Raw genomic sequence first — 12,833 nt, 5'->3', positions numbered from 1 at the left:
ATGTTTATGCTGGCTGGAAATTTTCAGCAAATGGTGGGCATATGAGATAGTTAGTTAGCAGTGGCCAATGTTGTGTTGACTATGATGCCTTGTGAAAATTCCAATGCAATATTGTTTGCTTTGACACATTACAGTGCAATCGAGGACTATTGCAAGGATTTCAAAGGGGTGATCTATCACGAGAACGTGAAAATTTGATGCTTTGCTTATGTTTAATTGACATTTGATTAAAGGATTAATCAAATGTGCAATTAAAAGATGCACATGTGTTGCACATGTGAGGTGCAAGCTACTTTTTCACAATTGAAGGCCGAAGGACCCTGTGAAAAATATGGGTGTCAAAGGTAAAAGTTGTAACAAGTTACACTTGTTAGATTGTAGGTGAATTTTGGTGTCAGTTTGCCCCTAGGACCATTAATTGGCCATTAGTGTCAGTGGTGACACTAGGGACTAGGCATTAATTAATAGATTAATGCTTGTCCAAGGGTCAATTAATGCATGGGACCACTTTGGGTTGCAAATGGCCAAGCCAATTAATTTTTGGATGGGCAAGGTCAATTTTTTGTGCATGGATTAAGGGTTGAATTACTTTTCAAAATTAATTAATTCTGAAAATTAATTAAATGGCTGAAAATTGCTGAAAATGGATTAAGAAAGCTGCCACTTGGCAAAACTTTCCCCATTCCAAGAAGGAAGGCTGGTTTCGGCCTCGACGTGCAAATTTGAACTACATAGCCCTTTGGCCCTACCCTCACTAAAATAACACTAAATGGTGCCCATCCTCAATTTTAAAGTCCTAACCTCTTTGAACCGAAAGTGTTGAAACTTTCCACAAACCATAGTCTAGGGCATTAAATCATTTAAATATCTAACACCCCTAACACGAAAGGTCATTTTCAAGGGAATATTTAATGTCCTTGACCAAGATCTGACCTAGGTACTCCATTGGCACCTATCCACAACTACTACCAATGTGTCCCATTGCCCAGGCTAGAATTATTTGTCACCATAAAACACATTCAATTTAATCTCACCTATGCACCTCACATGTGCATAACTCAAGTATCACATCTTAAGTATTTAAAGAGCATTAAATTGAAAATTCACATCCTCATGACAAACCTCTCCCTTAAATCCTTACGACCGCCCTTAATTGCCTACAAGCAATGAAACAAAGGCATCAGTAACCAATGGAAATGCATGTCTATATCATTGTCAAACATGTACACCTATTGCTTAACCATGCTTATGCCCTCTGCATGTTTGAAATTGTACTCACTTAAGCCAATCACGATCCACAAATATGGATCATAACAATTGTTAGAACCATAAGGAATGCATTCACATGCCAAAACCCAACATTGTTGTGACTACCAAGGTAAAGTAGTACATAAACCAAGCATAGATAGTGCCTTATGGCAATGTTGTATCACATGATACTCATGTAAAGGATACCGATTGCAAACCACATGTAGTTCATAAATGTACTTTTTTGCATCATCTATATATTGCATACTATCCATGTGTCTCATACATCCCTTGCAAATGTACATCACATGCAAATGTATATTCCATGTACTCCATACATGCTAGCAACCTTGCAAATCTATAGTTTTAAAGCCTAAGTGCAAATCATACACATCTATGTGCCAACTCAGAATGAGTAATAAATAGCATAGGATCCCACTGGCAAAAACATTGTCAACATAACCAAGCTAGTGCATCTCTAGAAGATCTTGCACTATGTGCACATATTAAGCATCCAAAATTCAAATGGCCAAACCATCCATGCCATAACTCAATCAGGGACATAGTAAAATCATACACTTCCAATGCATCAAAATGAGATTGTCTGCAGGACGGTGCCCATATCAGCCACAACCTTGTGTTAGGAATGGCAAGTGGAATGCAAATTCCCATGTGTAAGTCATGTTGCAATGCTTGGCAATGCATTTGGTGCTCTTTGCATGTTTGGTAAACATCAGATTGGGGTTGGTCAACTAGATGCAATGTTTGAAGCTAGTCGAGTTGGAATTGCAACAAATGTACCATTTTTGCAGCAATGTGAAAGTTTAGAGGATTTGCGTGATCCAAAGGGGAAAAAACCTAGAATGTTTGTGCACGTTTTATGGAAAGTGAAGCTAGAGGTAAAATTTCCATGCACTACTTGTTGAAATTTGAGGATTGTCTCACCTATGGATGGATACAAATGGATGGAGGATGACGTGCAAGATCATCCTTAGTTTTGTCCTTTACCTTGATGTATTGCAATTGGAAGCGATTTTGGATTGGGATCAATTTGGTTCAGCAGAACAAGAGGGTTTATTGCTTGATGCTCAAGGGAGAGGCTGCACCTCCACTTTAGGAGGAGAGACGATCAAACACCAGCAGCATGAAAAAATAAAGTCACTAGTGGCAACATGAGGGCTCAACACATCATGTATCTGCCCAGTTGAACAATATATTGTACTATGACAACAGGTGTAAGTCAGATTAATATGCTGCTCAAATGTCAGATGGCAATAGACAAGCAGCAAGATTTACTTCAAACTGCAATATGTCTATTCCTTCAACCAGTCATGTCCAACTCAACCAAAAACAAGCAATAGTGAAAATGTCACTTTTAAAGTCATCAGCATTTCTTTTCCCATAATACTTGTTCTTGATAAACATAGCTATTTCCATTAATATGAAAAACAAAGATTGTTTTAACAATTGAAATATAAGTTCCTTATTAACCACATCACTACATCATCATGTTCAAAAAGATTCATGCATACATTCAAATGAAACATTTTTAAGTCCTCTTTCTTATCCACAAGTTTCCATTTGCCATAGAACATTCCTATTTTCACTCGTATTTTCCACATTGTCCACTATACACATCACACACTTACTCTCTTGCCCTCCCACCCCAATACATTAGGGTGACCTTAATACATTAGGGTTAGGGTTCACATGCAAAGTTAGTGGCACACTTAAGTTACTATTTAGAAATTTACTTAGGGTCAAAACACACCTTCCTGAACTTTTGGCAAATACACGCTAATATTTCTTTAAGATTTAAGTTCTATCATAGATGTTAAATAAAAGATAAAGTATTTTCTTTGTTGCTTTCTTAATTTGTACATGGCTGACTTAAGGAACTAGAAACACTTGTGTGACAGAAGTGAAATTTCTCTACCACTATGGTTGATCTTCAACTTTTCCTCATCTGTCCCATAAATTGGGACTCCTTCAGCCTTCTTCATTCTTTTTGAAAAAACAAGAAAATATACGAACACATGAAGACTCTTTGCACAAATATACAGATGGTAGATTCTTTTGTGAAACTAATGTTGAGGTCCAGTTATGAATTGCATCAAAGATGCAAGGTAGGCGAGTGTGTTAAAAATAATATACTTTCGCAACAAAACAATGAGTGTACACATTTAAAAGTGATCTTTCTAATTAAGAAACGTACCTCCAATTCTTGCATTTGAGCATTGAGCTTAGACATTCCATCACAAGAATCATACCCGCCAAAGTGATAATATGCTTTGCTTAGAAATCCTTTCGAGGACTCTGCGCAATCTTCTCTGGCATTTCAATTTTTTGGTCAAACGTCACACTAAAGCATACACAATCTTGATGGTTAAAAAATATTCAAAATTTTGCACACATGCTAACAGTTCTATGAATTAAAATTGCTTTGCTGGTTTTTTACTCATAATAAATAAAGATAAAGTATGGCACTCGTCTACAAAACCACATACACAAGCAATAATACTGATAAAATTTCAGGTTTATCTCGGTTGCTAAACTAGGGTCAAAGGCAAGAAATGGTTTAACGACTCAAACTAAGAATGCAGAACTTTCAGCCTTTTATTGTTTCTATCTCAACTATATAAATGTTTGTAATATAAGATTGATCCTGTATCTAAAAATATTCGACCTTACCTATATCTTATTTCACAAGGTATAATACTGGATGACCTTTTGCCTTTGACAATATATAGACATCTCATTATGTAATAAACACTTGTATTATGATCTAACTATTTCCAGGACATACAATAAACATCTCATTAGGTGATATGGAAAGGCGGTCAATCAAATTGTTCTTTTCCCTCCACCAACAAAGTAGTGTTGGATTGTGCAGAAATGCCAACAAAAATATATCAAAGAGCATTACACTAAATGGATCAAAGGTATTATAATGGTATGAGTACAAAAGAAGATCACTGGACCATGTAAAGTAACAGTAGAGTTTGCAATGAAGACAACAAAGTCTGTACAATAAACTTTATCAGTGAATGAACCTAGAAACACAAAGCATAAATGAAGTACTAATCAATGAGATACAATGATGATATGAAGACCTCACGGTTCCGTGTCTTTAAGACGGGGGCTAAGAAGAACCAAAGAGTCAGTGATGCCAGAGTGGCTCAAGATAACTGCATTGTATTGACTGATTTTAAAAGCTACTCACTAAGTGGAACTTTTAATGTTTCGAAGGTGCAAAGTTTCAGTTTTATGTAAGTTTCCCATTGCACTTTGTTCCTTTTGCCTTATCCTTGTACCACATAACCTATACACTTGTCTATTGCATGCCCTGTGTCAAATCCTTCACTACCAATATAATAATCACTATCCCAAGAGTTAGGTGTTCCAAAATTAACTTTCATTCTAATTAAAAATCTTGATAAAGTTTAATCAAGTCATTAAGTTTGTCTCTCATTATGGTGACATACCACCCTCTTGAAACATCGCAAGCAACCCCCATTGCATACAGTTAATATCCAACATGGCATACAAAATGACCAATAGATATTTTCAAGTAACCAAGCATATTGTCATTACTCCATGTATTGTTGATGGACAATAGTTCATACATGTTTCCAAGTAACCGATCACATCCTTGTTGCATGCACTCCGAATATACAATTATCCATACATGTTTACAAGTAACCAAGCATACTCCTGTTATTCCATGTACTAGCAATGTACGTATATCCAAGATGGTAGTCACTAACCAAGTATAACTATAGAAATACAAGTGTCTAATAAACTGATCTTACAAGTACAAAAATGGAATCTGAAAGAACTCTAAACACCTCTAGATACATGAGTATATCTATACCAAGGAAATAGAAGCACCGCCCCCCTCTTTAAGCATCAAGCAATACTCAAGATCTATGCTCTACTGAGCCTTGGACCAAAGTCAGCTCTAACTGAAAAGCATTGAGGTAAACTATAACAAATGAGGTGATTCTACCAACTTATCCTCCTCCATCCACTTCGCAACAAGTGGTATATAGTTTTGAAACTTCACCAAATAGCAACAAGAAACTTTAAATCTTCCTTTCCTTATGCACCAATATTTGCACAGGAGCCAAGATCTTTACCCTTGACTTTCCTTTCCCTATGTGCCAATATTTGCTCAAGAGCCAAGATTTCACCGAGTTGCTCAACCTTTGGCTGCATCTCATCACTGATATCCTCAAGCACATAACCATGGAGAGCCTAAGATGACTACCATGAAAAGTGTTGTGAATCTTCCAATGATCAAGTAGCTTCAACCTGTAAGCCACCTCGATGATCCTTTGCAACACATGAAACAGCCCTTAATATCTCATGTTGAATTTAGGGGGGAGACGCTCTTTACCCTTCATTTTCTTTAACTGGGCCTTTTTAAAATATAACAAGACCCAATCACCCTTTGCAAATACCAAAGCTCCATGGTGACAATCAATTACTTTCTTTCGCTTTGCTCAAATCTTTTGTAGACCTTATCTATATTTACGTTAACATAAGTTTCTGTACACCTTCTCATAGGCTACACATTGATGCTCTTTGATCCATGATCCAAGCTCCCTATGTATTGAAATTGTCATTAAGTGCAGTTGCTGCCCCTATTTGCCCTAGACACTAAGTGACACGGGTTGGGGTTTAAATTAGGGTTCCCTAGGACAATTAAGCCATTTAGAGTTAGCTTGTAATATAGAAAGGCACTTCGTGTGTCATTAGCACATAAGCGTGGCATTATTAATTGTGGTCGCCTTGAGCATTGTTCCCCCTCTCATTCATCAATACATCATCTCTCATTTTATGGTTATCATTATGCATCAATTGATTATCATATTAACTTTCATTCTCTATCAATTAATCACGCAATTACTTCACATCTAGGGCAACAATGCTATCAGAGCCACTTACTTCACATTCTAGAATAGTTTGTACCTTCTTAGGATCCATAGGAATCCCTTCTCAAAAATAACGTATCCCAAATCTCAACTTCAGTTTGATGGAAAGAACACTTTTCCAACTTTGCATACAAGTCTACTTCCTGCAATTTATTTAAGACTATTTTGACGTGATGTTCATGTTCCTCTTGGTTCTTGGAAAAGATCAAGATAACATCCAAATAGATCACAATAAAGTCACCAAGTATTCTCAAAAGATATCATTCACCATATGTTGGAAAACCATTGGAGCATCTGTAAGGCCAAATGGCATGATAACACATTCAAAATGCCCACACCTTGTGCGAAAAGTCATCTTCCATTCATCACCTTTCCTTGTCGTGATAAGATTGTAAGCACCACAAAGATCTATCTTGGTAAAGAATTTGGCTTTCCCAAGTCGTTCAAGGAGTTTTGGAATCAAGGGAAGAGGGTAGCAATTCTTGATAGTAATCTTATTGAGCCCTCTATAATCTACACACATATAGCCTCTCTCTCTCTCTCTCTCTCTCTCTCTCTCTCTCTCTCATACCTGACTCTCATACTTGACATCTCCCAAAGCAAGAGATCGACCATCAATTACTTTTGCACATACCGGCTTTGCTTTCTTTAGAAGCTATATACCATGTTGTTCTGCAAATTTCTCATCCGTAAAGCATGATATGGCTCCAGAGTCTAGTAAAGCTTTTCCGTCTATTTTTCTTCCCTTCAAGTGAATTTATAACACAAAGCTAAACATTGGATCTGCAAATAGAAAGAGACCTTTTGGGTTTCTTGAATCTTTGTCCAGCCATATGATCTCTATTGAGGTTAGACGTCAACATTTCCCAACAATGATGGAGTAGCGGCACCATGCATTCTTATACTTCCTTTGTTAGGACAATACTTAGCTATGTGTCTCAACTGGCCGCAATACAAACATAATCCATTAATGCACTGCCTTTAGCTTTCTAGTGTTGTCAATGGCTTGAACCGTGTCGTATCAATTTGCATGGGCTCTACCTCAAATGCTTGGTCCTCTTAGCCAGTTAGGTCTTCAAAAGTCTTTGTCCTACTTGAATTCAAGACAGCTCCTTGACATCTTTCTTATCTTCTCTCAAACAGGTGGTTGTCATATTCAATTGCTTAAGAGATAAATTCACTAAGTGTATACACCTTTGGTATAGTGAGCAAAAGATATTTAACATCATCTTTCAATTCCCAACGGAATTGACTAATAAAATAATCCTCATGCCATGTTACATCGCATGTCAGTTGCCAAAATTTTGATGCATATACCGAGGCGGGTCTCAATCCTTGGCGTAGATTTCTCATATTTGTTTCAGCCAGTCTTACTCCGTCTACTTTTCCAAATGTGGCAAAAAACTCTTGTACAAAGGCCTCAAAATTATATAGCAATGGGGATTCCTTCTCAAGCAAGGAGGCAAACCAAGAGAGAGCTATACTTAAGAGAAAAGTCCCTACGAGGCCAATCCGAGAAACATCATTTGGATAACAATCTCGTTGCATAGGTATAAGCAATCATACCTATTGGAGAATACCTCTGAATTTTAACCTTGTGCCATTAAATTTCTCTGAAAGACTCACCTTTGGTTCTCTCTTATGTTGATCACAAAGGTTGTCAATTAGCTAATGAACCTCTAGCTTAATGTAGACTTGTCCCTTGAATTTCTTAAAGTTGTCGTTATAGGTCTTGCACAACTAAGCCCAAAGCTTGTGGTTGCTATGCTTGTAGCCTTATATTACTTTCTTGAAGCTCTTGGATTTGCTACTAGATACTTTGTAAAGAAGCAACAATACCTTCCATCATGGACTCCATCACAACTAGGCAAGATCATGGTAGGAGAGTCTTGCCAAACTGTTATGGGCACAACAAGTGCTCTTTGAGAGCAAGGAGATTGCTCTCCCAACTTACAAGAGAATAACTTGGAAGAGAAATTGAACTAGAACTTGATTGCGAGATAACTCGATTACATAAGGATGCTCACAAGAGCGTGGGTTGATTACAAAACAAGACTTGATGCAAGACAAGACTAGAACAAGACAAGAACTGGAAGAGGACTTACCTCACAAGAGCCTCACAACTAATGTTGGCAAGACAAGGGCTACAAGCCCATGAACCCTATTTATACTATAGCCTAGGAAGGTTAAGAAGTATGCATATCGTTACAAGAGGATGCCACATGGCATGACATGCAAGTCAACACATAGCATGACATGCATATTGACACGTGGCACACTAACATCAATGATGACATAAGCAATGATACAAATATATTCTAGAGTGTTCTAGAATCTAGAAATTTGATGCAACCAAGGGTTGTCCCAACTTGCATATGAATCAAGGGCTGTCCTTGCTTGAGCTTCTGTTACACTCTCTACATCAGATTTGCTGCATCAACTAGCCCTCAACTTTTATGTTTAATCACCCTACTTCAATAAGCTCTCTTCATCTGTATCGATTCTCTCCATTCATTCATTCATTTATTATTACTTTCTTGTTCCTTCCTTTTGTGTGCTCTAAGTTCACTGTATTTTAGTTGTGTTTGTATAGTGTTTTCTCCATGCATACCCTAGCATTTATTCTCATGGTATCAGCCGGACCTCTTTCAAAAGCAGCTATCATGAAAGCTTGGTTTGCACAAGCAACAAAATATAACTCATAATGGCTCAAACTCCTCCATCTTGTGTTCCTTGTCTTTTGAGACCACTCCTTCAACAGAGACCCTCAAGAGGCATTATAATCTCAAAGTGGAGGACAAAGGTCCAACATTGTCCACTTATTTTTCATCTAGGGACCATTCTTTCTTCACAAGGCGCTCCTAAATTATGATACTTAACTAGCAATATCAATTGCCTCTCAATTGAGGGAGGGTTCAACAAAAAGTTAAAAATTTTCATCTTAATCAAGCCCAATGACAAGTTTGTACAATCCATTTTTGTGCTATGTTGGTCCTTCTATTATGTAGAAATGGATTGGAAGTCACCATGGAAACCTAGATTACTAGTAGCAATACGAACTAAAGTAGAAACTCTATTATCAAAAGTGCTTCAAACGGTACTCCTATAACCCCTACTTCATTTGAGTATGAGTTTAGTGCCACACATTCTCAATTTCCACCCTTTCCTACCAATTCTAGTACACATTGAGGTTAGTGCACATTATGTTTAAAGCCTTCATGTAGAAATGGGTTGGAAGTCACCATGAAAACCTAGATCAGTAGCAATACGAACTAAAGCAGAAACTCTATTACCAAAAGTGCTTCAAAAGGTACTTCTATACCCCTTACTTCATTTGAGTATGAATTTGGTGCCTCACATTCTCAATTTCCACCCTTTCCTTCCAATTCGAGTACACACTGAGATTAGTATACATTACGTTTAAAGCCTTCCTTTAGGGCCACTATAAGGTCTAAATTTAGCACACATTGTTTACGTCCACACATAGGTTTTAGGCCATCTTTAGCTACCCAATTGTTACCACTTTGTGCCCTAATGCTTTGTTATCAAGAACGCCACCTACACACATTGTGTGAAGATATGCTAGGGTTTGCACTAAGAAGACACAGAATGTACTAACATGATTAAAACATGATAAATCAAACTAAAAACACAAAAACGCAAAAAAACTAAATAAAAACTCTAAAGAAACCAATGAATGTCTATACAAAATGCTCAAAGGCAAAGATCTCTAATAGCCGATAACTCTCATGGGAGAGTGTTGAGGGGTTAAGAGTGTGATGTCCACAAGAGACGGATCTTAAGTGTTGTAACCACCAATCAGAGCTAAGAAAAGTGGCATACTGTCATGAGCACATGTATTTTTGAAACCTCGCTCAACATGTGGATTAATTTTTAATCACATGGTTAAGTAAACGTTGCACATGTGAGGTGTAACTGGGGTTAGAGTAAATTTACAAGCCCGAGACTCTAGGAAATTATGGGATATCAAAGGCAAAAGTTGCTATGAGTTATGCCGCACAGGTACTTGGTGGTATCTGGTGCCAATTGCTAGCCTAGGTCATCCATCTGGCCATAAGTGTCAGTTGGTGACACTAGAGATGTGGCGTTTAATGGTATCTAACGCCAATTTGATGGTCAATGATAGTGCAGAATGGAAGTTGCCTAGCCAATTTAATTATTGGCCACTCAGATTATTTTTCAGAGCACCAAAATAATTATAATATTAATTTTTAATATTTAAAGGATGAAAATTAATATTCAATTATGAAAATAATTTCCATACTTGAAAATATTTATATAAGCAAATAAGGAAAGCAACTGTAAAAAGTATCACCACCTGGTGACAGCATAACTTATAGCAACTTTTGCCTTTGACATCGCGCGATTTTCTCGAGTCCCGGGCTTGTAAATTTACTGCCTATTCCAAAAAGGCCATGGGAAAGTATTGCCATGGATTTCATTTTTTATCTTCCAAGAACTTCTTCACGGAATGATGGAATCTGGACTATCATTTGCAGATTCAGCAAACAGGCACATTTCATTGTTGTAAGGAAAAAGGTTAAGTCAGAACACATAGTAAAGATATTTATGCATAATATCTTTAAGTACCGTGGAATGCCACAGTCAATTGTAAGTGATAGAGACCCAAGAATTACTAGCTTGTTTTGGAAAGCATTGTTTAAAAACATGGGCGCTACACTGAAATTTTCATCTTCTTTCCATCCACAAACTAATGGACAATCTAAAGAAGCAAATTCAATTGTTTTAGATCTACTAAAGTGTTATGTTATAGACCATAAGACTTCTTGGGAACACTACTTGCCATTGATTGAGTATGCATACAATAATACAATACACTCATCTACTGGCAAAGCACCTTTTGAGATTGTGGAAGGTGGAAAGAAACTACCTCCCATTTTGCAGACAAAAGATAACATTTTTGAAGCAAATCATTATGTAAAAGATTGGGAAGAAGCATATAAAAAGGTCAAGTATGCCTTAGAAAAGTCACAAGCGAAAGAGAAAAGAGCTGCTGATAGTCATCATCGGAAACTCTTGTTCAAAAAGGATGATTGGATCTTATTGCCTTTTGAAAAGGCACATTTGAGAAAACAAAAGGGCAAGGAACGTTTGTTTCCAAAACTGAGTATGCATTACTATGGCCCTTTTCAAGTCTCAAAGAAGATCAATGATGTGGCATAAAGGCTGAAATTGCCATAGAATTGGAAAATTCATAATGCATTCCATGTGAGCCTATTGAGGCCTTTTATTGGTGAAGTGCTAGAAGATATGGTTCAAGAGGAACAGCCTAAAGTAGAGGAATTAGATGAGATTCTAATTCCTAAGCAGATCCTGGCACATAAGGATAGGAAAGTGAAAGGTAGAGTTATAAGAAGATTTTTCGTGAAGTTCAAGAACTATTCACCAATGGATGCCAAATGGATGGAAGAGGCTGAATTGGTAGATTCACCTCAGTTATTGCAACTTTACTGAGAAGCTTTCTTACTGGAATCTATAGTGACTTAGAATGCTTTTTGAAGCAATGTACATTCTCTATTGTACAGTTGAATACTGTATCTCATTGAATAATGCACAATGTATGGTTCACACTTAACATTAGCATATGTATCATTGAATAAAATCTCAGTGCTTTGATGTTGCATTTGTTACACTTCAGTTGAATGATTATACATGTTGTGACACTAATAGTTCGGGGATACATGCTATCGCCCTGTGTTGCATCCTGAAACATGTATATTAGAAAGGCTCCTAGTAATCATAGTTAGATACAGGATCTGATCCTCCACCTATGTGAGACTTGAACTTGCAATGGCACAAATGGTAGTGGGGACGTCACCATCTTCTGTGAAGCAACTAACCTCTTTCATTCAGAAGGTGCGATATATGGGGCGGTTCATTCATCTCCTCAACCTCTCCTCCCTCTCTCTTGCAGACTGAATTTATAAAAATGCCTCTCTCCAGCCTCTAAAGACGTTTTTTAGTCTTGCATGGGCATTTTTTACTAGTGGCAACCTTTCCAAGTGGTTTTTTAAGCATTTTTTATAATTAAATATTAATTTTCAGTCTTTAAATAATTAAAATTAATCTAATAATTATTTTGGTGCCCTGAAAAATAATCTGACTGGCCAATAATTAAATTGGCTTGGCAACTTTCATTCCCGAGTATCTCTATGCCATCTTTGACTATTAGATTGACGTCAGGTACCATTAAACGTCACTTCTCTAGTGTCACCAATTGAGACTTATGGCCAAATGGATGACCTAGGCCAACAACTGGCACCAGATACCACCAAGTATCTATGCGGCATATGTAACCGGTCTATGACTCACATAAAGCGGTAGTTTCTTCAATTAACACCTGGTCTTTTCACACACACACAAATATACAAACATACAAACAAAGACCTCACTCCCTTGCTCAACACCAAATTGGCCCCGAAGACCGGCGCCCTCTCAGTATTTCTTTATCAATTAAAAGATGGAGAATTACAAAAATGAAATGTTTCAAAACACATAACCTATGAACAATTGGTTTTCATCTTTTCTGAGTAAATCCCAACTACATAAGGACAGTTTAGCATGACCAGATCAACATACCTTTTAGGAAAGCATTTTCTGTAACCA

The 12,833-nt window shown here is 37.2% G+C and overlaps 1 protein-coding gene across 2 annotated transcripts in view; it reads right to left on the bottom strand.

The window, feature by feature from the left end:
- LOC148029433 (inactive glucose-6-phosphate 1-dehydrogenase 4, chloroplastic-like) overlaps positions 1–12,833 on the bottom strand; it is a 159,897-nt gene that overhangs the window by 126,513 nt on the left and 20,551 nt on the right. For both annotated transcript variants that reach the window (XM_087688248.1, XM_087688249.1), the window contains exon 5: positions 3,464–3,578. In XM_087688248.1, coding sequence (XP_087544374.1) covers positions 3,464–3,578 — 115 coding nt within the window. The remainder of the gene's footprint in view (positions 1–3,463; positions 3,579–12,833) is intronic.

The sequence above is a fragment of the Lygodium microphyllum genome, chromosome 11, assembly GCF_053477565.2.
Source record: "Lygodium microphyllum isolate KBCC chromosome 11, Lygodium_microphyllum_v1.1.10, whole genome shotgun sequence".
NCBI lineage: Eukaryota > Viridiplantae > Streptophyta > Polypodiopsida > Schizaeales > Lygodiaceae > Lygodium > Lygodium microphyllum.
Note: the sequence above shows the minus strand (reverse complement) of the source record. Positions and strands in the feature narration are given on the sequence as shown.